Source organism: Physcomitrium patens, chromosome 5 (genome assembly GCF_059467195.1).
Source record: "Physcomitrium patens ecotype Gransden chromosome 5, ASM5946719v1, whole genome shotgun sequence".
NCBI classification, from domain to species: Eukaryota; Viridiplantae; Streptophyta; class Bryopsida; order Funariales; family Funariaceae; genus Physcomitrium; species Physcomitrium patens.
In genome coordinates this window covers 17,199,814-17,227,448 of record NC_143414.1, presented here as the reverse complement: position 1 = coordinate 17,227,448, position 27,635 = coordinate 17,199,814, and the positions used below count along the sequence as shown (strand labels likewise).

At 38.6% G+C, this 27,635-nt stretch overlaps 3 protein-coding genes across 4 annotated transcripts; 1 reads left to right on the top strand and 2 right to left on the bottom strand.

The window, feature by feature from the left end:
- Positions 1-236: 236 nt before the first annotated feature.
- Positions 237-3,087, bottom strand: LOC112282013 (vacuole membrane protein KMS1). The gene has a single exon (XM_024519110.3). It carries the CDS (start codon positions 1,991-1,993, stop codon positions 596-598), a length of 1,398 nt encoding a protein of 465 aa, XP_024374878.1. The 5' UTR covers positions 1,994-3,087; the 3' UTR covers positions 237-595.
- A 5,971-nt stretch (positions 3,088-9,058) lies between these two features.
- LOC112282085 (uncharacterized) lies at positions 9,059-11,869 on the bottom strand. Its single transcript, XM_024519275.3, has 2 exons — positions 10,212-11,869; positions 9,059-9,775 (listed from the first exon to the last, which is right to left on the bottom strand). The coding sequence occupies exons 1-2, from the start codon at positions 10,574-10,576 to the stop codon at positions 9,571-9,573; spliced, it is 570 nt and encodes a 189-aa protein (XP_024375043.1). The 5' UTR covers positions 10,577-11,869; the 3' UTR covers positions 9,059-9,570.
- A 10,632-nt stretch (positions 11,870-22,501) lies between these two features.
- Positions 22,502-27,028, top strand: LOC112282083 (uncharacterized). 2 transcript variants are annotated; one of them, XM_024519274.3, is made up of 5 exons: positions 22,502-22,961; positions 23,378-23,621; positions 25,659-25,821; positions 26,101-26,335; positions 26,563-27,028. In XM_024519274.3, the coding sequence occupies exons 2-4, from the start codon at positions 23,413-23,415 to the stop codon at positions 26,314-26,316; spliced, it is 588 nt and encodes a 195-aa protein (XP_024375042.1). In that variant the 5' UTR covers positions 22,502-22,961; positions 23,378-23,412; the 3' UTR covers positions 26,317-26,335; positions 26,563-27,028. The 2 variants fall into 2 exon arrangements, with proteins under 2 accessions (XP_024375042.1, XP_073390007.1); XM_073533906.2 differs by having other exon boundaries at positions 22,557-22,961; positions 25,665-25,821.
- Positions 27,029-27,635: the final 607 nt, after the last annotated feature.

Sequence of the window (27,635 nt, the reverse complement as noted above, 5' to 3'; positions counted from 1 at the left end):
CAATATCCACCTGCAGGAAAGTAAAGTCGATCTACCAACAAAAGACGAGCACTTTCACTGTTTCATAACAGACCTAATTAAGACGTGCAAGATATAAATGCCGATAATGAGACACTCACAACATTGTACCTCGAGAACTCTGCAGGTAGAAACCCCAAATCAATCCTACTCTCTGAACCATGAGCCCTTGCTTCACCAACAATTAAGGATGAAAGCAACAATTGAAGCCACGGCAATGAACAATTGAAAGACGTTCCGTTCCTAGTGTTTTAAATATAAAAATGATCTCCAACTGGGCATTGCAACTAGCTATCACCTCAAGTAAAGAGATCGAAGACAATCATCCTAGCCAGAGAAGTCATTAAAGAAAATGCGGCACATCTCGCCAAATTAACCTGTCTACCAAATTACCAACCAAAGAAATGGAAGGATCAATTTGATCCTACTTTCAAGAGGTATTTTCCTCTCGGATGAATGAACTGTGACTCTGCAAAAGAACTCTAGCAGCCATTGTCAAGAGCACAGTCGCGACTATAAGAAGGTCTTGGCTTGGAATCTGTACAAACTTCTCTAGCCTATGGGTTACACGAAGTCATCATCTGTCCAAGTCTTCGTCCATCTTGCTATTCAGTCTCTCAACGAGAGCTGTCACCTCATGTTTCTGCCGCTCCATCAAATATCCCTGTGCAGTGGCTGTGATGATTGACGCAACAAAACCCGCCATCATCAGCTGCACAACAGTATTCCACAAAAAGCCGAAATTGAAACCCGCCTTGGCCGCCTCGGCATCGCCCACATTGTAACGGGAGAATTTTTCCTTGGCTGTGCCCACAGCAGCCATGATGCGCGGATAATGACTGCTCAAGAATGGAAATTGACCAATAACCCAAGCTAGTCCTGCCTCCAGTGCTTCTAGAACGTGGGGGTTGCACGCCAGAATCACTACGACCGTCTGGATATGTGTCTTAATTATGGCTTTTCCTATGAAAGTGGCCATGAAGAATTTCCAAAACGGGACCAGGAAGTGGCCGCACATCAGTCCTGCGAGGTCGAAGAGAGGGTTCGGAACAGATGCGAAGGTGAGGATTGCAAAAAATCCTAGCTCCGAGAATCTCTTAAGACCCCATACTTTGAAGCGATTGAAGATGCTCTGATGGTCCTGCTCTTGCGGCATGTTAACAAGCTCTTCAAGCTCCTTTACTTTCTCCCCAGATAGCCTTGCAGCGCGTGAGACGAAGTAGGGCGGCAGCTCGCCAATAGCAGTACCCATCCCCCACAAGATGGCTTCCAGTTGCACTTGGACCAGCATCTGGAAAATTGGGATCACGTAAACCTCCAACCCATTTGTTGAGAGACGGGGAAACATAGGCTCACCCAAGTCGGAGCATTCCTTGTGTTGCCAGGAAGCCGGAAATCCCCACTGCGGTGTGTCGTAAGGCACGGTTTTGAAATCCACGCGACCGCATTGCGCAGCCTTCATTGCAAACGTGGCGATGTGCGGGCCAAGGTACAAGACAAACGTATGGAGGCCGGATCCGAAGCCTATTGACGACGCAACTCCGAGACCTATCCACCAGACGACAAATCTGGCGTACGCAATTGCCTTTCTCACGTAGTATTCGTGCGGACCATCAACAATGACCAATGCAATGATAATTGCAATCGAGATAAACCCTGCAGCTACAAAGCGAAGATGGTGGCTAAGCACATGGATCCACAGAAGTCTCCATTGATTCAATAAGGAGAGAACAGCGAATCTCGTGGTCTCAATTGGTTGCTTAGAGAGACCTAATTTCTCTCGTTGCAATGTGTGGGTCCGCTTCAGCTCCGAGACTTGCGGCAGCTGCATAATTTTTTCCAAGGCATTGGGTAGAGCTACAGGGGAATCTGAGTTGACTACGTTTTGGTAAGGAATACGATTGGCATCAGATTCAGCCGCCTCACTGTTGTCTAGTTGCATAGCGTCCGTGTTTTTGTTGACTTTAATCCCCATGAAAGACCGCTGGGGTGCTGTAACTCAAAAGTATGTTCACTTCTTCAATAATCCTATGAAGAAATTTCACACCCCGAAAGAGAACAAATCACGGAACCTTTCACTATATCTCAACTATGTTCCCGTAACTCCTCAACATGCAAGATCCGTCTCAGCGTGTACTTTCACCCCCCACCTCGCTAGGAATGCAAATCCGAATTACGCCCAGGCTTGTGCATGAGAACTCAATTCAATCAGAAGTGTGACATAATTCTCACAAGATCTCAGTGTGAGATCAAACTCGGCTAAAACATCTCATCTTGGCCTCCAGATTACCACAATATTCGACACCGAAATGAAATCTACAGAGTACCACGAAAATCAATCACCCCGCAGTCCGCACCCCCGTAACCCTAAACCTTGATCCCACGGGCTTCAATAAGAGCACCTCAACACGGTCGTTCTTATTTTAAGAGATGCGTGAAACCTTTCAAATCGAGATCAATACAGTATTTTTCAGAAACTCCTCCCTTACGTCAGCTGCGGCTTAAACCACAATTTCTCATCCCCGTCACGACGACCCAAAACAACCAAGAATCCTCTCAGCCACTCCACTCACAACAACCATTACAACACTCAGGCAAGCACCCCTTCTATTAAAAAATGCCGGGCAGATTAAAAAATAAACCGTCAAAAACTCTCCTACAAGCTCCGACCATCCCAAGCTACCTTTCAGTGAAGCGAGCCAAATGACTCATCCACCCCCGCAACGTAAAACCCACAAGTACAGACTACTACGCTTGCAAAACCAAAATCCGAATCCAAGGATGCCACGAGCAAAGTGCACACCACTACGCCACGCAAGTCATTGCACCCACGACCACCCGGAACCTCGTCCACATCCCCTTTGAGAGGCAGGTAAACAACGCCAGACTGTGATCATGTCAGCCAATGCGGCGTGGTGTGTGATGAATGGGGCGGGCAACGACTGCTTTTGCAAGCAACTTGGGCAACTCTCATTTTGAGGTTTCCCGAACCCTCTGGGTACCGCGATTGCCGATTCGACCAGAGTGGCATGGATGGTCGCATGCGATGAATCGGGTGGAATGCAATTGTTTTGTGGATCTGTCCCCATTACTTAAAATAAAACGCCCTCGCGAGCGCGTCGCACGCGAGCCCAGCGCCGGGCTAGCGTGCGATCACCCACTCCCCGCGACGCATTGCGACGCGACGTGATCTAGAGTAATCGCGGCCGCGGCTGCTGCCGCTGCCCTAGAGTTAGCGGCTCTCGAAGCTTAATATAGACATATGCCGCTACAGTTGGCTGGGCTTCTTTACAGTAACTTGCTGACTTGAGTGGACGACATAGGATATGCGGCGTGAACAAAACTCATCCAAGTGTAGCGTAAGAAACTTGGGATTGTATGTTGCGAAGTCCCACAATTTTCATCCTTGGTATCGAAATTCTTCTTCAATATAAAATTACAGTAGCTGGTTGTAAGTTTTTATAGAAGTGTTTATGTTAAAGATGCATAAATGTTTTTGTGTTGGTTTTGAAAAATATCTTATAGTACTGGTTAGTATAATTGTGAATTGGGCTTAATATCTTTAAATTCTGAAAATTGAATAAAATTTCAAATTTAAGTATATATATATATATATATATATATATATAGTTACACACACACACTATAATAAACATTATGTTTGTAGGTTTGTTCTTGTTTTGTAGCAGTTAGTCAAGTTTTTAAAATGATTGTATTCAAATTTTGAACTAAGTAGAATTTTATTATCACATTCTAGAATCCTGTGAAGTTGATGTGAAAATTATGGTTGTATATAAAAATAAAATGAATAGTGATTGTGCATTATTTATAAATGACAACACATTGATCACACTTTGTTTTGATTCTGAAACTTTTTATACAATATAAATATAATATTTTTATTATTATTATTAATAAGATACAACAAATATAACCAAAAACAAAATTTAGCACTTGTAATAAAAAGTAAGTAGTAAGTATTGTATTTACTATTTTCTATATTTATTATACAATATTTATTTTTAACTTTTTTTTAATTCATATTTGCTATATTGGATGAATCTTTTATTTCATAAATACAAATTTTATAAAATAATAATTATGATTTTTAAAATTTTGTGTATATATATTTATATATAATGCTTCAATAAGTTTTCATAAATTCCTCTCTTGTGTTGTATTAGTGCTTATTCTTTAATGATAAAGATTGGATTTATTTGAATTAAAATATATATATATATATATATATATATATATGTTGAAATAAAAAAATAAAAGGAAAAAATCGTATTTAAATTCTACATATAAATAAAATCAACTTTATGAAAATCTAAATAGACTCTTGTTTTTTTAATATATCCAAATATATGTATGTAAATATATTTCATTATAATCTTCTATTACTTGAAAAATTAATAATTTTAGCAATAAATCTTAAATATATTTTCTTTTAACATCCTTATATATATATATATATATATATATATATATATATATATATATATATATATATATATATATATATATATATATATATATATCTTAAATTTTGTAGCTTTTAAAAATATTATACATATTTCTTTGATTGTTAAAGTATGTAATTAATACAGCGTTTAAATAAAATAAAAAAATATTGTTGAAATCAATCTAAAAGTGTTTTTGATATTAAAATTTAATTTTTAATATAATTTTAAAATATTATAAAATTACAAGATAATAAATATTTTTAAAAACTTATAACATTTTGATCACGAAACATCTGCAATATTTGCTAGAAAATAATTTATGCCAAGTTTTAGACCACAATTGTAAAATTAATGTGTGAATTTATGTATTTATATTGATAATATTTAATTTTATGTTGCTATATGTTAAGTAACATGCAAAAATTAAACAAATTAAAAAAAACAGAATGAGTAAAAATATTTTTTTAATTTTTAATTTTAATATTTAAGGATTAAAATGGATTAAATATTTAAAATAATAATTTGAATACGATATTTTATTCTATCATGAAACAAAAATTTAAAATAAAACTTAGCAAATTTAAACTTTAAAATGTATTTTAGCTCAAGAAGACTAGATTCTTTTAACTTTCTATCTTTAAATATAATACTTCTAAATACTATAATTACTATTGAAAGAATTTTTAGGAAAACTACTAAATACCTTTGAGGCAAACTACTAAATAAATAATTATATATATAAATAAAAATAATATATATATATATATATATTATTTTTTAATTTTTTAAAAATAATATTATAATATTTATTTGTAATTTCTAAATTAGCCATATTTCTATTGTAAATTTTTAAAATAAAATAAAATTTATATACAACAAAAGATAGTAAAGTAGTTTAGATAGAAAATGATTGTATTTAATATTTTAGATTCTTATTCAAAAACTACTTGGCCTGAATATCAATAATTTTGAACATAAAAATATAAAAAATAAAAGAATAAAAATATTGAGACTCCTATAAGTTGCTTAAAAGGAAAAAAAATAAAAATACATTGGCACAAGTAATAAAATGTTTAGCAAACTGGTCAAGAATTGATACCTGCCAATTTTTTTGCATATTTTTGTGATATAAAAAGATCCAATTAAATAAATAAGATCATTTATTCAAAAAATTCAACATGTTTAGCTTGAGGATTTTATTTGAGTTTGTATATTGTAGTTTACAAGTTGTTGATTCTCTCACAAGATTTTCATTAGTTGCTTCAACTTCTTTCAAATCCCTTCCTTATCAAGTTCCTCCTGACCATGTTTTGCAATAGCTTCACTTATGTTCTAATCCCTTGTTATTATTTTATTGCTGTTGCATCCAAACTGTCACAAGCAGAGAAGGAGATAAATCCCAAATCTCTGCTCAACAATACCACTTTAGGCCCCTCTCTTGGGTACTCACTGAAGGTTTCACAGCCATTGACATTGCACCCAAAAACAATGCTCACATTGAAAGAAGTATTCAACACTTTCCCATCTCTCTTATTAGAATGCAAACATCAAGCAGTGCTTCAAACTTCAATTCTTCATGGGATTCAGCTCTTTTCACCAGCACCATAAAATGAATCAACCAGCTTATCACAAAGGCAAACAAGTGCCTCAAAGGATGGCATTATATAGTGTGCTAGATGATAAATAAATAAATAAATAAATAAACATCAATGCACTTGTGAGTATTATATTGTAACACAAGTACCAGTCACCAATCATGTAACAAATTACCAACTTCTATTACTCCAGTCTGAACAGTTTGTTAACCATCTACAGTAATGCCATGCTTTCTATCATACTACAGCTCAAGCTTCCATGCACAAGAGGGTTGCAAGTGCATCTCTTGTGATTCAATATCTTTTATTTTATTTTATTTTATTTTTATTTTTTTCCTTTCCTTTCCTGCTTGCTCTGCCGCTAAGTTAAAGCATTGCCTGGCTGCATTTTCTGCACCATTGGTATTTGATTTCTTGTGTGCTTTGTCATTGAGGTCTAACTAGTCATCACTTTAAAAGTAAGATACTCTGGCCAAGCCAAAATCAGCAACCCTTGTATTGAAAAAGCTTCAAATCCTTGAGTGTATTATTTCTCGTATTCTTTTCATTTTGGTATTTGTCATTTGTAGTGCTTTTCTTTAGCATTTGGTCGTAAATTTAGTTTTAATTATATTTAATTTCTCAAAAATTTAGATTAATCATTTGATTGAAAAAACTTTCTTTGAAAAAATTCAAGACGGAAGGAAAACTGAGCAAATATTTTTTGATGGAGTACATAAGCATGAAAGTTAGAGCCAGAATTGAATTCTACGCAGAACTAAATGTTATTCCAATTTGTTGAGAGTATAATTTGTGGGTGGAGCACAAACACAGGAAACCAAAAACATCATCAGAGCTTGAATGATATATATATATATATATATATATATATGTGTGTGTGTGTGTGTGTGTGTGTCTTTATATTTTAAACTAAAAATAAGATAATAATGTAAATATTTTAAATCAAAATTGTAATGGAGACACTTTCATATTTAATCAATCATTCAATTCAGCTGAAATATTCAATTAATTGGTGACACGCTATTACAAGTAATTTCAGTATTAAATAGGTAATACTTTAAACAACATACACATTTTTGAAATTAAAAAATATTAAAATTGTATTTATTAAGAAATTATATGCATTACGTCTAATGGTGCTATATTTTAGAACAAATCTCTCAATATAAATTTAAAAGAAAATAAGCTTTAAAACTTAAATTTAAAGATCAGATAATGTTGAAATAAAATGTAAAATGATTAATGTGACTACCAAATAATTTTTTGTATATATATATATATATATATATATATATAAATATATTATGACCATTATGATTATGTAAGTTTGCTTGTCAAAGTTTATTGCTTAAAAGCCCTTGGCTTGAACTATTCAATAACAAACAAACCTTTGCAGGTATGTTAAATAATTCCATATTCGATATGTAGAAACTCTTAGAATTGGACGAATACTGATTTCAAAAGAATCATCCTCCACAGTGCACAGTCTGCGCACAGCCTGGGTTGATTCTCTATAGCCTATCTCGAATGACTTCAAGATGCTGCGTGTTACAATGCTCCTCTGGGGATGGAAAATTCTATAGTAGTACCAGCTTCGGCCACAGGTCTGCGATGAATGAGACATGCCTGCTGAGACACAGGAACCATGTGGTTGTGCCGAAGTGCCGACATGCGAGAGGATGCTCTGAAACAGCAACAAGTAGTTCGTTGCAAGGCATTAGGATCTAAGTATACGATCTTGACCATCAACGGCGAGCTTCGAGTGAGTGGTTTCTACGAGGTGGGTGAGCACTGAATTGGAGATGACCCAGTGATTACCACATCGGTGGAGGAGGTATAATGTAAAGTAAGGCACTCTTGCTGGAGAAGCTTGTGCTGCCTGTGAAGCTTGCACATACCCTTTGCTACATCCTACCAATCACGTTTCTGAAGACAATGGCACCTCAACAGGTCTTCGCTGTTGCAGTTAACTGAACGAATTCCTGTCATGTGCGCGGGCATCACTCTGTACATACGGTATCTTAGAGTACAGCGTTCATAATCACAAGATCACAGTTTTGTCATTATCAACAAGACAACACCTAAAAGATGAAGTTGCACATCATGTGCAGACCTCACAGAGTTGGTTCACTTTTTCCAGTTAGTCCCAAGGTTCTTCAAGCAGTGAAGTGGACACACAACAGCTAACGTCTACTTTTAGATGGTAACAAACAATACTTAATACGTGGTTGTTCACAAACACATGAGACTCTTGACCACATGGTTTCACACAGATCGAGTTGAATCCAATAAACCGAATGAACACAGATCGTGTTGAATCCAATAAACCGAACGAACAGATATCTTAGCGAGGATGATGCCGTACCAAGTTTGCTGTTGAAGAGCGATTATTCTGGTAGAGAGACAGGACATTAGCGGCTCGTTTTCCGGTCGAGGTCATTTGAATACGATCTCAATTATGCAACGGAAAACTGGTTCATACACCCATTACACTGCCAGCAGATTCAACACATCTAGAATATGAATGATATTTAAATCAAATGAGACGCGGTATGAACTAATTCCATGGACGTGTCCATTCCTTCCTGCAGTTGAGTAAACTCTCTGTACCATGGACGTGAGATATGCTAGTAATCTTCATAATTTCAATTGATTCATATACTCAACAAAGAGAGATCGAAGACTGAAAGGACTTACCTACCTGTGTACAGAACATATGAGGAAGGGGCATCGAGAGACTCACTCAAGGAAAGGTGAGAAAACCAAACTACTTATTCTTTTTCTAAATGCAGAAACTTTAAAAGCGAGAAGGTACTTGGGTGAGGATAATTCACGCAGCAATGCGATGTGATAATCTGCAATGGAAGATGGTTACTTCCAACTCAAGTACAACACAAAGGATGGTGATACTAATCTGGGGTGGCAAGTTCACGCATCAGTAAAGAAACGCACCTAGTTAGAAGAAGAATTAAAACCATGTTCAAATCAACGGTACTCCAACTTTATTTTGCGCTTAAAAGATGTCATAAATTGTGTTGACGCGGTTCACTTATCCTTCAATGAACAAAAAACCTGCCAACACATGCCATTATTTCCCTACTTCTGAGACTAGACTAAAATTTAGAGATGAAAAGAAGTACCAGAGAGGGTCGATGAGTCCCCCTTCCCCAGCAATATGTCTTCGATACTGCTGTCGCTGGTTCACTTGCCTTCGGCATCGAAACCGGTGGTTGATAAATGACCACGGTTGTTGTCCCTGATGTAAGATCCAATCGTCTAGTGCAGACAAGGATCAAAGACTAAATCAACAGAATCTCTAATCAAATTAATTACAAGGATTCAAGCTTCACAATATAACGAACTGGTCTACAAAATTACATGTTATGACTAGTTGAAAATAGGATCATAAGCTCCTGCAATTTCGCCGCTGAGGTTATAAGATCCATTCCAGATGTCCTTTTTCCAATTTGAAAGATCGAATGCCGACCACATTATTCCTGACGCGTTTGCAGGTTCGGACTCCTCTGCAGTAACGATGATTTCATGCAAATGCCCTTCCTTGCCCAACGCCTTTGCGAAGGTGGCCGACGTTCATGTTGCAGTTGTCTGAATAAAGTCCTGAGTGTGTTTCTAGAACGATAGGGAAGCTGCAACTTGCTGACTGTTTCAACTCGTTGCCTCCTTGTAAGCTCACATCTGCACATCAGTGAAGCATGATTCAAGATAAGTTGAAGGACGTCAACTTCGAAATTTGAACAAACGTTGTGTTAATTTATTATGAAGTGTTGAGGACACTCGAGGATGCAGAGCCACCCTGAAATAAGAATCAAATCTTTAGAACCGAACACATTTTTGCATTATGCTTCTGCAACAAAAGAATCGTTCATTCACGAAGAAACTTATGTTGACCATCTGCTCCAAAACCATATATCTGATAAATGGCACCGTGCAGCAGAGCAAGAAACTATCAACTGGTGAATTCAAGGCAAGCGGCAATTCTTGAGTGTGTTTCTACATTATCCAACCAGAATACATGTCGACTTTGGTTTGAGATGACTGCATTCGAGCTGCAAATGGAAACTAAATAACCAATTACATCCCAAACATGGCCGTGAAAATAATACAGTTATACCTATTGAATATGCTGTTGAGATTTCTTGGTACAGCAACATTATTTCTCCTGTCTTCTGGTATATGAACTTGAACTGGCTGCAACGAGAGCAGGTGTCTGAATTCCCCAACAAAAGCTCGACATGCAGGCAGCGGAACGGGAGTTTCTGGCACCTCCGACCCAATGGATAAGGCTTGCACGGAGTCTGTTATGTCATCTGTTCCAGAATCCTGAGACTGCGCGACCTCGCGGCCGCAGCACATACATTCTGCTTGAAACGTAACCCTCGTCAAACCCGGACAGTTAGGGCATCTCACAACTCCATCTTCCCCAACAGATTTGCCCAATGTATGCAGAGGGTGAGCTTCTCGATTGTGATCAGGCATCTCCAGAAATCCACGATCACTACTATGAAACTTGTCGGCAGGAATTAGAACTAGATGGCGATACGCCCGTGTACTACTCAGCTTCTAAATCTTCTCTGCTGACGTTGAGTTAGACTAAAACCTGTTCATTTTCTGACAAATGCGGACATCAAAAAAGAAACCCAGGTTTTGGTTACAGTAACAGAGAAGTTTACACCTCTCCGTCAGTGGTGCAAACAAGACTCTCACAGCACTGCACATCTGGACCGAACACGTGCACAGGAAATGGAGTTCACAGCATACGAACTACACCCACCACGCGGTAAACCGTTACCACAATACAAGCCAGAAGCAGAACCGAGCTTTCGTCGAGATTTTGGTTTCTAAATGGCTGCTCGGGGGCTGACCCACATTTCCGTCGGCCCTACGCCTCCTCCCTTCCCACCTTAGGGCAAGCACTTGACCCCAACTTCTCCGCTAGTCCTACATTCTTACCCACCTCTCGACGGTAGGTGCTCTTTTTTCCGTTAGATTGCGAGAGTACGGTGCCCATCACTTGATAAGTCCGGCATATTCGGAGAAGCACACATCTGTGGTGTAGGCGCACACATCCACAATATACATATGTATCGTCCGTGCATGTATATCGACAGGAGAGGTGACACTGCAGCACGGCGAGTACCCCACATGAGGTACTATTCCCAACGAAGCTGATTCTGGGAACTGGTCTCAGTCTCCGCCAGCCCAAAAGTCGTGCTGCCTAGGTCGGATGCTGTCATCTGCCACGCTTGTGACGTACGTAGCGTTCGATATTCGGGAGGATGGGGCCGATTCGTGGATCTACCACGACGCCACTCCCCCTCGATCGAAAGATCCGTGGTCTCACCACTTGCAAGCTGTATCAAGCTGTATCAGCTTCCTAACGCGTGTTGCCCTTCTACGTGGGGCTTATCTACAACATTTACGAGTAAGAGGAGAAAGAGGAGGTTGTCGTCTCCTAGCTCTTGGTGGAGCGACCTTGAGTTGCTAGACATTGTTGTTCCATTTTGGAAGTAATTTGGGTTTGACAGTGCTGTACGAATTTGAATTATTTTCATGAGACTTGCAGATTATTGTGCTTAACAACTAGAGGGACTTTGATTTCAGATCGTTCTTGGTTGCATCACGATGAGCTCTGAGCTTAGATAGTTCACAGTTGCATCACTAGCACATTCTTTAACCATCATGACCCAATACCATCTTGCTGTTCGTAAATCCTGATTGTATCATCTACCATGTAACGTTTCAATAAATAAACACACTGGATTATTTTCATGTAACTTATACTTAGCAGCTGAGTAGGCAATTGAAATGACTCTCATTAAATATATCCATAAAGCATTAGAATTACAATTCATGATTAATATGATCTAATACACCATCAAAGTTGAATTCACCATCACTACCTTTAATTGTTCTAATTCAACACATGTTGTTGAAGTACTAGCTTTGATAGTATTATTTTTGAATGGAATTTACAAATGCTTTGGAGTTGTAAATTATTTTCATGAAAGTTACACATCATTATTATGTATATCAATTGAAAAGATTTTGATCAAAGATTTATCTCAATAGTATCACCATCTTATTCCTTGATTATCATGATTAAATGCATGCATGGATTACAACTTGTCAATCTTGTTCTATAAATATACTCATACTTCATGCATGACAATGAAAATAACAAACTATTTTTTTTCTCATTGTTATTTTTATTATCAGACATCAAGTATATACATTTATGAAACAAAATGAACAAATTGTAAATCATGAATACATTCAATCATGATAATCAAGAAATATGATGGTGATGCTAGAATGAACGATATAAAAACAAAGTCCCTCTAATTGATATGTACAATAATGTGTAAGTTCTATGAAACAATCTACAATCTTGCAACATTGACAAATTACATTCAACATAACACAATCAAGGCTAGAAACTCTGCATCTTGTGTTGGGTCCAGGTAGATCTCTCAAGTTGCTACTTAATGCTGCAACGAAGTCCAAAACAATTGAGCAAGTTGTGTTAAACGAAGTCCAAAACAATTGAGCAAGTTGTGTTAGGTTAGTATCGATCTACCAAGTTTTATCCAAGATGGCACAACAAAGTCGATCAGCTAGGCATCTTCTGTTGGGTCCAGGTTGATCTACCAAGTTGCAACCAAGATGGCACAACGAATTCGAGCAGCTTCTCCTCTTGTGTTGTGTCCAGGTCGCTCAGCAGACAACTGAGAGATGGCAGCCCCTTCGCCCCTCCTCGCTCTGCCCCTTCATCGAGCAAGTACTGTAGACAAGCCCACGTCCAAGAGCCACATGTGTGGTTTGGAAGTTGATACAGCTAGCAAGTTGGAAAGAGCACGAACCTTAGAATAGAAAGGAGAATGGCGTCGTGATAGAACCAAGAATCAGTCCCATCCTGCTGAATATCGAACACCATGTGCGTCACAAGCGAACCCGATGACGACATCCGATCCAAGGTAGCACGACTTTCACGATCACACAATCAAAGACCAGTTCCAGAAGCAGTCCCCCGGGAATGGTACTCTCCAGTGGGGCACTCACTCGCTGTGCTGCTCCAGCATCTCACTTCTCAGGGTCAGATCGATCGATCTATATACACACGCACACACATGCACAACTGATGTTCATGAATGTGTATGTATATAATATATATATTGGATGTGTGCGGATGGCTCCACCACCGATGTGTCCTTCACCGAACCTGCCAGACGTACCTTGTGGTAATAGGCACCGCCTTCTCGCAATCTAACGAAAAAAAGAGAACCTGTCGTTTAAGGTTGAGGGATAATCTAAGACAGATGGAGAAGTTGGAGCCCAGTGCTTGCTTACTTGCTTTGCTTGTTTGCTCGCCCTTAGTTGAGAAGGACGCCACGTAGAAGCCTAGTCTCGAAGAAACCTCGGCTCGGCGTCCGTCTCTGTCCAAACTGCCTCGAAATTTGGGTGGTTTTGTAGCAAAGTCACTTGCTCAGTCACTCCCGGTGCTTTTTTTTTTACTGTCTTCACACTCCAAAGACCCTAGTTGTAGTATCAAACTGAGAAACATCCAATACTTCAAGTTTTAGGTGAACTTCACTTTCCTGTTCAAAAATCTGACAAATATGTCTATTTTGAGAAACGCAATGTGATGCATATACGACAAAGTACGAAGGATGAAGACAAGCTTCAATGTATTGATATTCTTATACTGATTCGAATGTTCCTTTGACCACGCAAGGATTGTCCAATTTAAGAGGAGTTTTCTTATTAAAGAGAAGTGTTTAATGCAATAAAGTATTCATTGGATTTTATATGGAGTTCTCAAAAGATGTCCTCAAACTCCAAAATGAAAAAATATTTTTAAAAGAAGTTATTTAATGGAATTCACACAATTTTCCGGTATAAAAATATATTGAATAATATTTCAGATCGGCACAAAATCATTCTAAAGGTTGATCTCTGTTTTCTAGTATTTTTTAGGCAGCATTTCTTTACAGTTAAATTATAACTAATAATCCAAGAAAATATATCATTGGATTTTTTTTTATTAACAGCAGTATTAATGTAACAAGGAATTAAGACCTGAAATCTAATACCATCAATTTTGAAACCATTAAATTTTGAATTACATGAGCATTGTAGGCACTGCTAAAAACCCGTGACTTGGTCAAACGATTGCTGACGTAGAGATAATGACCCACGCAAGTTCCAAAAACAATTAAGCAAAAAACTTGTAGTTGTTAAAATACAACAAAATCATGCCTTAAATCATAATCGGATAAGGAAAAAATTGTAGGCACAATTTCTGTGCAAATTATTGTAGTATATTAACTGTCGGTAAAATTATATTCAATATGTGGTATCCACGAACATTTATGTCCCATTTACATTTAGGTCTCATTTACATTTATGCCCTGACACACTTCGATCGTACTACTTTAGTGATGACATAAGCTTCGACAACACACAAGATTAAACAAATAAAAATAAGATTGACAGCATTGCAGCTTAAAGGCGGAGAATCCACAATATATCCATTTACTTTTTATTAAAAGGCACTAATTCCAATCATACCAAAGTAAGCATCATCAAACTTTTTAGGACAGAATTTGGTGGCTTTGTTGTTCGCAGGTCGGCACGGTGACCAACACTAAAGAAAAAGCATTCATCCAAAGTGGACGTTAATTAGGTCCTTTTCTACCCTTCGCACTATCCTTTTCTTAGAAGATCCTTCAATAATATTTGCCACGTTGGATGGGACCCATGGAAATTCTTTCACGTGTTGTGAAAATTTATTGCTCCAATCGTTAGTTGGTGAAAGAATTTGGCCATTTGGATCATTCAATCATGGGTGATTTGGTGACCTCACTTGCTTGTCTATATATATAGATAGACACATATATATATATATATATATATATATATATTGAAAGTTGGCACGAAGTTACCGATTCATTTTCTAATTTTAAAATAATAAATTGTTTCTTTTTGTATAACTGACATGTGTGTTGTGTGTGCCGGGAGAATCAAACCATATCTAATTTTGAAGAAAAGTTTCCCACTTTACGAGGCAATTATAGAGGACGTGTGCAATGTTATAATTTGACATTGCAAATCCTACGTCGTGGATTTTATTTTTATTTTAATACACCTGTTAAGTATTTATTTTTATAAATGTGAAAGAAAGTAAATCTATGAAGCAATTTTGATGTGTATTACTATTGTGTAGGTTTTTAGCTTTTCACTTTTCATTTGGGAGGTTTAAAAAAGATAAGATTATTTTCGGGCAATTAAAGCCGAAAGAATTCCTTCAACCACTGTTCTAGACTACGATTCAAGTGTAGAATCATATACAATTTGAAAAAATAATAATCATAACATCTTATTTTTAATAATTCAATTTTAGCCTTGTAAATATTATAAATTATTTATGTCAAACAGACATCATATATATATTTTTTTCAATTTAAGCATTCTTCTTCAGCAAGGAAAATATACTGTTTGACACAAGCTCAAACCACATGTCATGGTTGAGCTTGTGTCAAACATTCTTTGTAATCAACTTATTATACAACAACACAAGTTGCTAAAAGAAATATAAACATGATATTTTTTTCTCTATGACAATTTTGCTAAAATCATTATCTTATAAAGCTTAATTTATCCTTTTTTAATAAAATTTCCGAATAGAATGTAATTATGTTATATTATAAAACCATATATATATATATATATATATATAGAAAATTAAACAAAAATACTGTTCTATAGATTTTTTTATTTTTTATTTTTTATTTTTTTTTGTGTTTTTAAATCTTTTACAAAGCTTCTTTTTATTTTCAAAGTATATTTTCATTTTTCTGCAACTGAGAAAATTTTCATTTTTAGGACAAATCAATGGATTTACATCCAATAAACCCAACTATCACCACAAACATTCTAGATACAACATTTGTTGTTTCGCAACTTCAATAGTAACTTCAATGATATAGTTTTCAGTCCCTACATCACAAATCTCCAAATTTCAAGAAAGTTCTAAGAACTCATGACTTGGTGTACTACTTTGAGGGGCTCAAGCTCTCCATTTGTGTCTGCTCTACTGCCTCAACTGAGCAAACACCACCTAAGGGTCCTTCATGTTCTATTACTCTTGCTGCCTCAACATTTGCTATAAGCACCGCAGCATAAAAAATAAAAATAAAAAAATAAAAAATCCTAATTCTAACTTAGGCCATGCAGTGTATTACCTTCTTCGTTTCCAGAACGTTGAGCGACTATCAAACACTTCTATGAGACGCTCACGGAAAGCCCTGAATGAGCACAAGTGCCTGTCATGGACACAATACTATCTCTGAAGTGTTTGTTTTCTTTTGTTTTTTTTTTTTTTTTTTTTGGACACGTACGAGGTGTACTCTTTACTCAAACTAACTGGTCACTTCCCATGCACCTAGATAGCCATTGTCGATTGTCTCACACACACAAGTTACGATAAAAGGAGAGGAAGACTTGTGCAAGCACAAATTTAGAAGTCCCCAGTGTGTTTTTTTTCTTCTTTCAGCCGTCAATTGCTCCTGATATAAATACACTAGCGACAGGAATGTACTTCACCTGGTGTGTCGCGTTTATCGACTCTGCTGCCGCAGCATGGGCACCGACACTCTGAGCCTCTTGCATGTAGGCACACTTGTAACTGACCGTGACGTGAGCAACGTAATGATCTCTGGCCCACAGTATCTTACGACATGTCAGCGAGCGGACCACATTCTAGAATATCTCGGTTGGAGCCTCTTGGATCGTTGCGGCTGTCAAGGGTCGACGTGCAACCATGGGTCCTTCCTGTCAGGAAACAGGAGGCATTGCCTCCATAACAACAGTGCCAAGGGAGTAGGAGGGTTTGCGATTGCAAGCATCTCTTGGAAGCGTGGTGAATCTCCAGCACAGTTCCATGTGTTGGCGGAGAAATATTCAATCAAGTAGTTACAGGAACACCTTTCAAGCACTTCAAGCTGGTTGCGATGTCTTATCAAGGGAAAAATGAATGAATGTGGAGAGTTCAGAGGGTATATACGAGTCCATGGCGATAGAGTCATTGTTTGAGAGAGTCCTATCGTCTCGGTCACACTTGTAACTGATGAGTCGGTCATACATTCTTCTTCTTCGTGCGCTTGTGTGGGAAAAGCTCCACTTCTGCAACCCTTTGTTCTTTTCTGTTGTTTTAATACATAAAAATTGTTAAGAAAAAGAGAAGCTGCAACAGACTGGTAAGATATATTTGATGCTTACCTTTCTGATGTGTACAGTTTCTTCATAAGCTTGTGGAATCAGAGCGACAACGAATGAAGAAGCTGGGCCGCTGGGGTAAGAGATGTACCGACCAGTTTCAAGTAAGAAGACGATGTCTTCCCCTTAAAATCTGTGATCTTGGCGGAGGTCCCACAGGTAGCCGCTGGATATCTGCAACCTTGTAAAACGATGCAAAGGACGACGTAGCCCCGTCGACTGATTTTGCTGACAATGCAAAGTAGACTAAACTGGACCCCAGTTACGTAAACGATGTGTACCATTACCTCGATCTTCACAGCATTGGCGACTCGAAAATGGTTTGCCAACTACCTGTTTCATGGCGCTACAAACTTTACTTGGAGCCATGGCACTCTGCAGTACGATCTCTGATTTGAGAAGCAAATCTTTTAAAGCAAGGACCTAACGTTCACTTGAAGTTCATCCTCCTTGTTTCAAAGCAAACTAACACCAACGCACTAGCACAAGCTGCAACACTCTCCAGTCGTCAAGTTCGCTACCTGTTACCAGATTAGCAAATTGAGAGATGAACATCCAGGCAGGATTCTGGAAGCTGGTCTTCTCGTATATCAACACTTTATTCAGGTGCTTCACAAAAGCCACAAAGATGAATTATGAACACCCGGCTGACGACGGTGAATATCTGTTCTAGAAGACCCAACCCTAAGCCATCTCATAACTCGATAGTTAAAATACCAGCAGCTCAGAACGAAAATCAGACTTATTCGCACTAGCTTACCTTCATGCCTCACAGACTTACACAGAGATATCCAAGGATCGCTCATAGAAATTCCTCAGTTTGCTCTTTGAAAGTAAACAGGCTTCTGCTTTTCTCCTGAGTTCCAAACTTCGACGAATTACCTTCTCCACAAGGCTGTATCTCAAACCACAGCTTCATCGTTGGATCAGCAACGTCAGTTGGTATTACAAGTTCTTCGTAACATCAACAGCTCATCGCTCTCATGAGTACATGAAAGAAGATGGAGATATACCCACGCAACTTAAGCTTTAACAGTCGGTGATGATGTTTGGAAGTATAATCTGCAAACGAAGGCGATTGACTGTGTCTAGGAAAACAAAAAACGTACTTTAGAAAGCTGAACTTACAGTTGTTCCAACTCGCGAGGTCATGTTATCTCGATCTCAAATTCTTCAGTAGTTCGCAACCAAAGGTGGTCAAGTTTGAAGTTGCTATCCTGTCATAATAGAACTTAAATGTGCTCTGTTCATGCAAGCGGAGCAAAGTACCGGGTTGGAATCGTTCCACAGCATCAACACTGAGGAGATTGTGATACATCGCAGAGAACAACCAACAGCTTCATCTAGTAAAGAAGTGTAAGTCTACTTGATTGAAACCGCACCTACTGTTCAGCACTTTTTTTGAGATGACCACAAAACTTAGGTTGGTTTATTTGGTGCGTCACCCATCATAGAACCATCGCCTAGATGAGGTTCATCATGGTAACCCTTCTTGTCAAAGGGGAACAAGGAAGTATTTTGATAAGCTGGACCCAAACGTGCATGCTACCCAGCTCTGTGGGTGGTGTTTTAAGAGTGACCTCAAGACATTCTATAGATGATGCATTTTGTATTACATGTATAGCGCAAGAGGAACACTTATATCGAGTACCATTTTTACTGACAGTTTAAAATCGCATCGTTCTAAATCTTCAAAAACATTTTTCTCTGGCTGGAGTCGACTGGGATGTTGGGTAGGACAAAGAATAATTTTTTCAACTTCAGGGCCTCAACAAGTTCGGAAACAAACCTAGAGCTCAAGATGCTCACCAAAGGCTATTGCAGACCTCGAATCTCCATTAATCAACACAGAAAGTGCATTCAGCAGCATTGTGCTCTCGCCGTGCTCTCGAGACTAATGCGTCAACATGGCAACTCACGCCATTTCACATCCCCCCCACCTACTGCTTCGTCGAAACACACCGACCCCGACAAAATCGGTAACTTCCGATGAGTGTCTGATGATGACGACAACAGGCAAAAGAAAAAAAATCACAATAGTAGTTGTGCTCTTCTCTCGTAGGTCAGGATGGCTCAAATGCTCCAACACCTTGCACAACACCTTCGTGCAGCATCAAATGAATACGATGTAGTGCAGCAACGCCGGGGCCAGGACGTGTTCGAAACTGTAGTTCCCGAGCAGACCTATGTTGTTTGGAGAGCCTCTCAGGTCGCACCCTAATGGCTCGTTCAGACTGATTGACACAGCGCACAGTGCATGCACCGCAACGATGTGCCGAGGTCGTGTGACTGAAGTCGAAATACGGTCTGTCGACGACGACGATGATGATCTAGTGGACACTGTTTCAGGCGGGAGTGAGCTGGGGTCACGCAAAAGGCTTCGTTCCTACGCCACCGCACTTTTCAACGCCAAGTGACAAGCACGCTTGGATGGAAATCTATTGAACTGCGGCTCTGTGACACTGATGTGAGCCGCATCATTCGTCGACTGTTCGAACACAAACTGAATTAGTTTCTTTGTTTGAATGGTAGTAGAAAAAGGCACTAGTTTAGTGAGTACATGACTCGTTTTAATCAACACGGGGTTCACTGCTTGAATCAACTAAATATTTTTCTGTTAAAAATATCACAAGGCGCTTTTACTGCAAGGTTTGGAGTGTGATCTGTTGGTGTCTTTTCCATTCCTTATTTATTTATTTATTTATTTTTTGTTTTTTGGTCTTTTCTGTTTTTTGTTCTCTAATTGAGTATCTGTGATGGAAAAGTAGGGGTGGATGGTTGTGTACAGAGGAATGTGGATAGAAGAAATGGATGGATGGATGCGTGTGGATTACATCGATCCAAAACATGGGGTGAATGGTTATCTTTAAGAATACAATGAAAATAGGAAGAAAAACTTCAAATACTATACGATAAATAAATTTTATATTTATTCGTTAATAATTTACGATTTTAAAAGATAATGTCTTTTGCCTTACTTACAGTTTGATGTAAATGAGGTTACAGTGATAAAATAAAGAAAATATTGTTTCAAAAATGGATTAATTCACTGCTTCCAAGAATGAAACTATGGGTATTGCTTGGAATATCCGAGAATAGTTCTTTCTCACGAAATTTAAATTTATTTTGAAAACATGTTGACAATTTGATGGTTTCATCGTAACATGAGAACCATTCTTTCCTCTTTTTTGAAGAGAGAACAAAACCTTGGATGGAGGAACAATCAAAATTGCAGAAGTTTCAATCAAGCACAGTGCACAACCTTTTCTCTCTCTCTCTCTCTCTCTCTCTCTCTCACACACACACGTATTTTTATATATACAATCACCTTATATTTTATCTACAAAAACGAACAAAAGTCCACACAAAGAATTCAGAAAAAAAATTAAGGAAAGAAAAAGACAAAGAAAAAGAATGATAACATAAAGTGTTGAAAAAAAAAGAAAAATGTAGTCACAGAACTTCTATTTGGTGTATATGTTAATATGGAGTGCTCTATGATCGGACCTGCCACCTACAAGACACCATATTTCTTGGATATTCCATGCCGAGTCATCCATGACATACGATATAGTATGAACTTTAGCTAATCTCCTTCTTTATACACTATGTTTAAACACATTGATAGTAATGACGAGTTTTTGAGGTGAATGGAAGTTGTATGAATTTTTTTGATTATGCTTTCTTGAAAATTATTTGTAAGTTTTAGGTTAAAATAGTAAATAAAGTTGATTTGGTGAATGTTTCGTGTGCAAGTTCTGATAATTTCTAGAGTCCCTCCCGTAAAAACTATTTTTAATTAACAGTTCATCACAGCAAAAATTCTTCTTCTTCATTGGTAATTTTAGGTTCATGCATTTTAAAATCTGGCTACTAAGTTATCATAAAGGTTTAGAGTTCATTTTCTCTTTGTCACAGGCTTGATTACAAGGGATTGGCCCGGTTGTCATCTTCTGGGCTTCTTATAGATAGTAAATACCTTGTCTCCTTTATAATTATACTGAGTCTTTAAGGCAAACGAAAACTTTTGTCTTTTCCACAATTTATGAGTCCGTCATTTTGTGAGGGCTTGGTCCCACTTCGGACATTGGCCGTTTCCTATGTGGTTGCACACGATGGAAGTTTCGAACTTAAATTTGGCATAGAAGCTTCCCACAGATTAGGGGAGAAGAATGAAACTGTGATAGTTTACCCCTGTGTTTCAGATAATAACATTAAAAACTTTTTGCATGCATCTGCCCAATTGACCTGTTTAACTGTAGTGACAAGTTAGGATTCACTCCAGTTTGCATAACAGTATTGTGAGAGAGCCAATGTTACAAGCATTTCAGCCCAAGTTGCATTTTGCCCAAAGTTTTTGAACGAAACATCCGTTACTTAAATGCCACGCTTTAATCACAAGTAGCTCACAACTAATGACACATGTAGCAATGGTTACTCGTACTGGTTGCCACCTCTTTTGAGACACCAGCTGTTTTCTGCCTTCTTTCACAGTCATGTTACTCAAAAACCATTTTTTTTTTTTTTCTTTTTTTTTTTTACTTGTGCTTTCGATCTAGCGTCGAAATACTAGATTTGATTGCTACAGTTAGTGATGTTGATTTTTGACTTTGAGCCAAGGTCGATTAAAAAGAGTAAGGGTAAAAAAGATCTCACCAACCTTATTGCTCCACCTTGCAGATGCGTTCGTGAAGTTCATTAAGTAGGCCTTGGGAAGAATATGAATGACATCTGCTTCCTACCATTATAAATTCAGGTTCTTTATCCCTTTTTCTCTTCTTATTATTATTACTTGTTTGTTTGTTTTTTTTCCGGCAAGGACTGCGGTGATGAAATGAACACAGGTGCACACTCTGATTTCGGAACCGAAATCTAAGTGTGTTGTTCTTGCCACCTGGATCTGCTCGTAGTATCGCAACCATCACGGAGCATGAACCTGCACGATGAAGTTGCTTGGTAGATCCTTAACTTCTATCCTGCAGTGCTGTCAGTAAACTTCATCCTCACATCAAACTCACGTAAACATTGTTTATTCATTTTTTCGTCACTGACTTTAATAGTTATCCGCGGTTTTTACTCCTCACGATTTTGTTTCAATAGCAGCTCTGTTCAACTTTCTTTTTTCCTCAGATTGGCAGACTAGACCACCTGATATTTAGAGCCAGACTACTCGACACGTCAAGCGTTGTCCGTGTGTCTGCAGCAGAAACCCCAAGCCTGGTGTGTTTCGTTGTTCGCGGCGGCGTTGTGGTCGGGATCAAGGATTGAAGCGTGTCCTGTCTCCCCCCGCATTCGCTACTCCTTTCTTCGTGCTCTCGCAAGTTCCATACCACTCTCGCCGTCGTAGAATGCAATCCCTTTCGCATCACTTACGTAGCGAGTGAAGTGCTCCAAGGCGTGCGCCGCGCTCACTATGATGTGGAATGTTCAATACACTTCTGCTCATATCTCATGCATCTGGATTGTCTACATTCCTTCTCTATCGTGACATCGTTTTTAGTTTTGAAGATTTGAGAACTACTTCGACTCATCAGGTCTCCCGCCCCCTTGCAAACAGCCATCGTTGGTGTTCCATACATTTGACACGGTAAGTTCTTTATTTGTTGGAGGTGACATTCCCAACATAATTTCGGAGTGTTGTAGGGTCTAAAGTTCCACTTGCCAAACACTTTAATGCTTGGCTCAGGTGCACTGCTTTGGTACTTTGAAATTCCTTCATCAGCTGTGCTCTCCGAAAAAATCGTCTCCCTGTTAGTATTTGCTCTTAATATGAGACTCGAAACTTTCTGAGGAACGTCGTCAGCTATCTAGTATGTACGCTGAGTTTTACACTGTCTACTCCATCACTCAATCGTCCACCATCTCACGAGCACAGGTCCAACATTTGGGGTCTTACATTGTACTCCAGAAACGCGAAATGGCTCTTTCAGGTTTCAGGATTAGAGTCGCACACTTTCCACATCTCTTTCTGGCTTTTTCAATCTAGTTATGGTTTTTTTGTAGGTACGAGATCAAATTCTGCAAAGCGCATCCTTAATATGCCGGACCGTTCAGATTATGGGTTGTCCCCTCCTTTTGACGAACGACTCTCCCGAAGCTGTCCTCCAAACTGGCCTGAAACGGTGGTAACGCCATCTCCTCACATGAACTATCGTTCACCCGAAAACTTGCCGACAAGCGAAGGTGATGAAGGATTGGAAGGCGCCGCTGAGGCTTTTAATGCAAAAACCCGTGGATTCCCGGACAAGTAAGTCTTCTCCGCTGCACTGCTGATCGACGACAATGTGCAAAAGTGAAAAAGTTCCGTGCTCAGAGAAGTCATTGTATGCCCGCAGGTCTTTCGAAACTCTCTCTAGGGTTCAAGTCGACATCGTTTTCTGTGAATCTTAGTCATGATCACGTTTCTACGATTCTTTTTCTTAAACCTTGGGATATTATTGAGTAACTAATGAACACCGTAACCTGTTGTATTTACACACACTAAGCCTTGCACGAGTGAGCACTGTGAACGTTGCACCATCTGAAAGATCGAAGTTGAATTGGTCCATAGTTGCAACAACCGTCTAGTGTGCTGCAACTCTTTGCTTTAAAAACAGTGGTCGGAGACGTTGCACCCAATAGTTGTCAAGCTCTATCATAACCTCTACAAGACCGTCTACCGTGCACAAAAGAACGACGTTGGGAATGCTGTTGCGAAATACTACAATGTCCTGAACTTTATTTCATGGTTTCTATAATCAGTAAATTGTGATGAGGAGAAGTAGTTTCCTACGCATTGCAGTTAAAAAGCTTGTTCACTACGTCAAACTCTGGTAGTGAAGTATTCCGATTCGAATAACGCTGTGTACAGCAGGAATCAAGCCGGTTTCTTGTTTGGCGACCAGACTAACTCGCGTGTACTTTGAATTCTTTCTTGCGTATTTAGAGTGGGGCTTTTATCTTCGAAAGTTGGAGATCCATTCCCGTGGTGGAAAGGGTTTCGAGCTTTCAGTGATATGATAGTACCTTGTTGGGTTACAGGAGTCGAAATGCTGAGCTGCGGTTTTTCGCAGTACTATCCTCATGCTGTTTTGGTCTTCGTTTCCGGTCATGAGCAGTCTTTAGCGTCTCCTGCCTTTGGCCTGTATACATGACTTTACTGCACATGGTTACACTGGCCACACCGCAGTAATCGTCATTTCTCAATTCAGAATTGCGTTTGACTCAAGCGATATGGAATATTTCCATATTATTTGTTCGATATTCGCAATGTGATCGAGTTGCATATTAGGGCTGTCAGGACATGTGAAATTGGGTTCCAGCAGGAGCATGGCTCTTGAAAAGGTTGTCCGAAGGACAGAGTTCTCGAGAAAGATACAACCCATAATTCGGGTCTTGCTTTGCATGGCATGCAAAACCTATCACGGGTCCTTAGAATTCAGCTTGTCTGAAAAGTATCTTCTAGATTCTCATCCATCTGTCCTGAATCGGTATAATGGATTAGATAGCCCTTGTCTTTATTCTTGTTAGGCTTTTCATTCCTTTTGCGCTGTGATAAACTGGATCCATTGCATAACAATCTCATCGTCGAGCCCGTCGTCTTAGATGTACAGCAGGGTTCTCGTAAAGTTTCGTCGTTCGCGAAGTGTCGGAGCAGGAAGCAGCACGTTATATGGCTCTGAACCTGTTAACGTCTTTATCCTGTAGTAGCTGTGTTTCCAACATCGCCAGCAAATATCCAATGGGATTTTCAACTCTAGAGCGGCACCAGGCCGATCGTAACGTCAAATTATTTTGCACTTCAAAGCCATGATAGTTTTGCTCTAGAAGCTTATCGGGAAGCAAAGTTGCAAATTTTTGTATCAGCCACCACATTACTAGTCTTGATGAACTCTATCTAATTACAGTCATTAGCGTGTAACCAAGCATTGGGTGCAGATATTTCACTGACTGCTCTGGACGTTTAGTGTGCAGCTCCGGGTGGAGTTCCTATTCAACTTAGTATATTCCGTGAATGCTCTGCTGCTTGAGTCATGATTTCTTTTTTAATTTGGACCGATTCCGTGTATGTGGTTCTCATTTCACCCTTTCCTACCACTTAAGCGGTGTTGTGATCTGAATAACAGATTCGTGTTACTCAGACCTCATTTACCATCAATAATTGTTGCCATTTCTCGAGGAGAGGTTCAGAGTCTGAGACACTTACAAGTTGGATTTAGGAGACTAGTTCATGTTGGGAAGTAAGTCGAATACCGACAACACTCCTGGAATACTAAGTCCAACAATTTTGCTTATCGTTGCCCAGCTGCAGATATCAGCAATTTGAACACACTGTGCTTTCCCGATTCCGGGCTGTGACTTTGAATGATGTAGAAGAGTCTCCAATGGTCGTTGATCTTCCCGCGACTGGTGTCCAGAGTCCATTTAAGACAATTTCTGACTATTCGGACTTCAAAGATCCCAGAACTGTAACTTGCTATACTTTATCTTTGCAAATCTAACGCGTGTCCTAGTTCTATTTGTCCTTTTCATCTAGTCTGATCTTGATTCATTCTAAATTGTTTGATGCACACAGAGACAAAAATACAAATTGTGTGTGTGAGAGAGAGAGGGGTACACACATGATAACTGCAATCGGAAGATAGCAGTTTATTATCAGTTTCATTTGTATGATATTCTCAAGTGATCGTCGAATTTCCTTAGTCTGCATATTCAGTCTTGACTAATTGTGGTGGAATGGTTCACAGAATAAATTGAAAGGACTCGCAGAACTACTAGAGCAACCTGAATCTTCCCTGGCTCGGGGACGTTGCTATCAATTGCTCGAAGAAGACTATGCGGGTGGCCCATCACAGTCAGGTGGAGATATTATTGTGCAGCGTGTGCCCAGCTTTGCAATCGATGTTGGAACCCCGGGAGCTCGTGGAATTCGGGCTGAATTCGACGAGCGTTATATTTCCTAGACTCTTGAATTAGCTGAAGGTACGTTTCAGCTTCAAATCACGTTCCATCTATTCATCCGTCTAATCTTTTGGCATTCTGCTTAAGTTCTGCATGCACCACTCAATCTTAGGTGACAAGTAATCTCTACAAAAACTTTATATATATATATATATATATATATGTATGTATGTATGTACGTGTGTGTGTGTGTGTGTGTTATAGTTAGTTCATGAATGTTTAACTTATTTCAGAAATTCTGTTTTCAGGCTCTACAAATAATGTTCATTTTGTTTTGAACGTGATCAATCATACGCAATAATCAGCAGTTTTTCGAATCCTAGGCACGGGATATATTTTGGTGACAGAATCATCATAATTACGTCGTTCAAGATCCTGTGAAAAGACAACAATTCCAAGTGCCTGGCATCCAATTCAGCTAATAAAGGAAGATTTGCGTCGCTTCGTGCCTCATTTTTCAATTAGGACTCTTACAAATAATACTGAGGTACAGTGAATTTTCATTTCATAGAATTACTATTTTCACTTTACAGTGTCAAATCATCTTTAATTAGCAGTAGCCAAGGGTTTACCCTCTCGATCTATGATGTAGATGGCCCTTCCTACAGCCAAGCCAGCATGAGTTGTATCGATCTAAGCATGAACCTTATTTCTCAATGAGGATTCCAGTATCGAGGCATCTGATACTTCCATTTGATAATTTTTTTGTTTTCACATTGCAGTGTTTAAAACATGCTTGTTCAACTGTGTCCTAGTGTCTAGCCTCTCTATCTGTACCACAAATGGCCCTTCACACAGCTAAGCATGAATGAACTGTATCGATCCAAGGAATTTAAGATACACTCCTGATTGTTGCCGTCAAGAAACCAGCTTGCAGTGTCCTTTTCAAGTTGACCACAGAAGCATATTTAAGGGATATGTATGAGAATGCTCCAGGCCTCTTGATCCAGATCTGAGGTAAGACCGATGATACAACCGTCATGACACAGTCATGTAGTATGTTTTAGTAGAGGTGCACTTAGATAAGATAAGATTGTGAAACTCAATCAACTTCAACCTTGTTGTCTGTCATACTCTTCTGTGATAATAATTACAAGTATTAGATTATTAAGCCAGCAATGTTTCAACCAATAAAGACATCCACAATATCCAAATTTCAAATAGATAATTTAATGTTGATGATAATTATAGCTTCTAGCCAAACAAATAAGAAATTTTCTTACCTTTCTAGAAATTGATTTCTTTCTATCATCTATTACATTTAATATACTAACTTCTTTTTCTTAAGATTATTTTTGAGTCTCTTCAACATATGTAGTAT

Coding starts and splice junctions, on each gene's coding strand:
- LOC112282013 (XM_024519110.3), bottom strand. CDS start 1,993: ATGGGGATTAAAGTCAACAAAAACACGGACGCTATGCAACTAGACAAC.
- LOC112282085 (XM_024519275.3), bottom strand. CDS start 10,576: ATGCCTGATCACAATCGAGAAGCTCACCCTCTGCATACATTGGGCAAA. Junction 9,776..10,211: donor CTCAACAGCATATTCAATAG/GTATAACTGTAT, acceptor ACTGATGTGCAG/ATGTGAGCTTACAAGGAGGC.
- LOC112282083 (XM_024519274.3), top strand. CDS start 23,413: ATGCCGGACCGTTCAGATTATGGGTTGTCCCCTCCTTTTGACGAACGA. Junction 23,622..25,658: donor ACCCGTGGATTCCCGGACAA/GTAAGTCTTCTC, acceptor ATCGTTGCCCAG/CTGCAGATATCAGCAATTTG. Junction 25,822..26,100: donor ACTTCAAAGATCCCAGAACT/GTAACTTGCTAT, acceptor AATGGTTCACAG/AATAAATTGAAAGGACTCGC.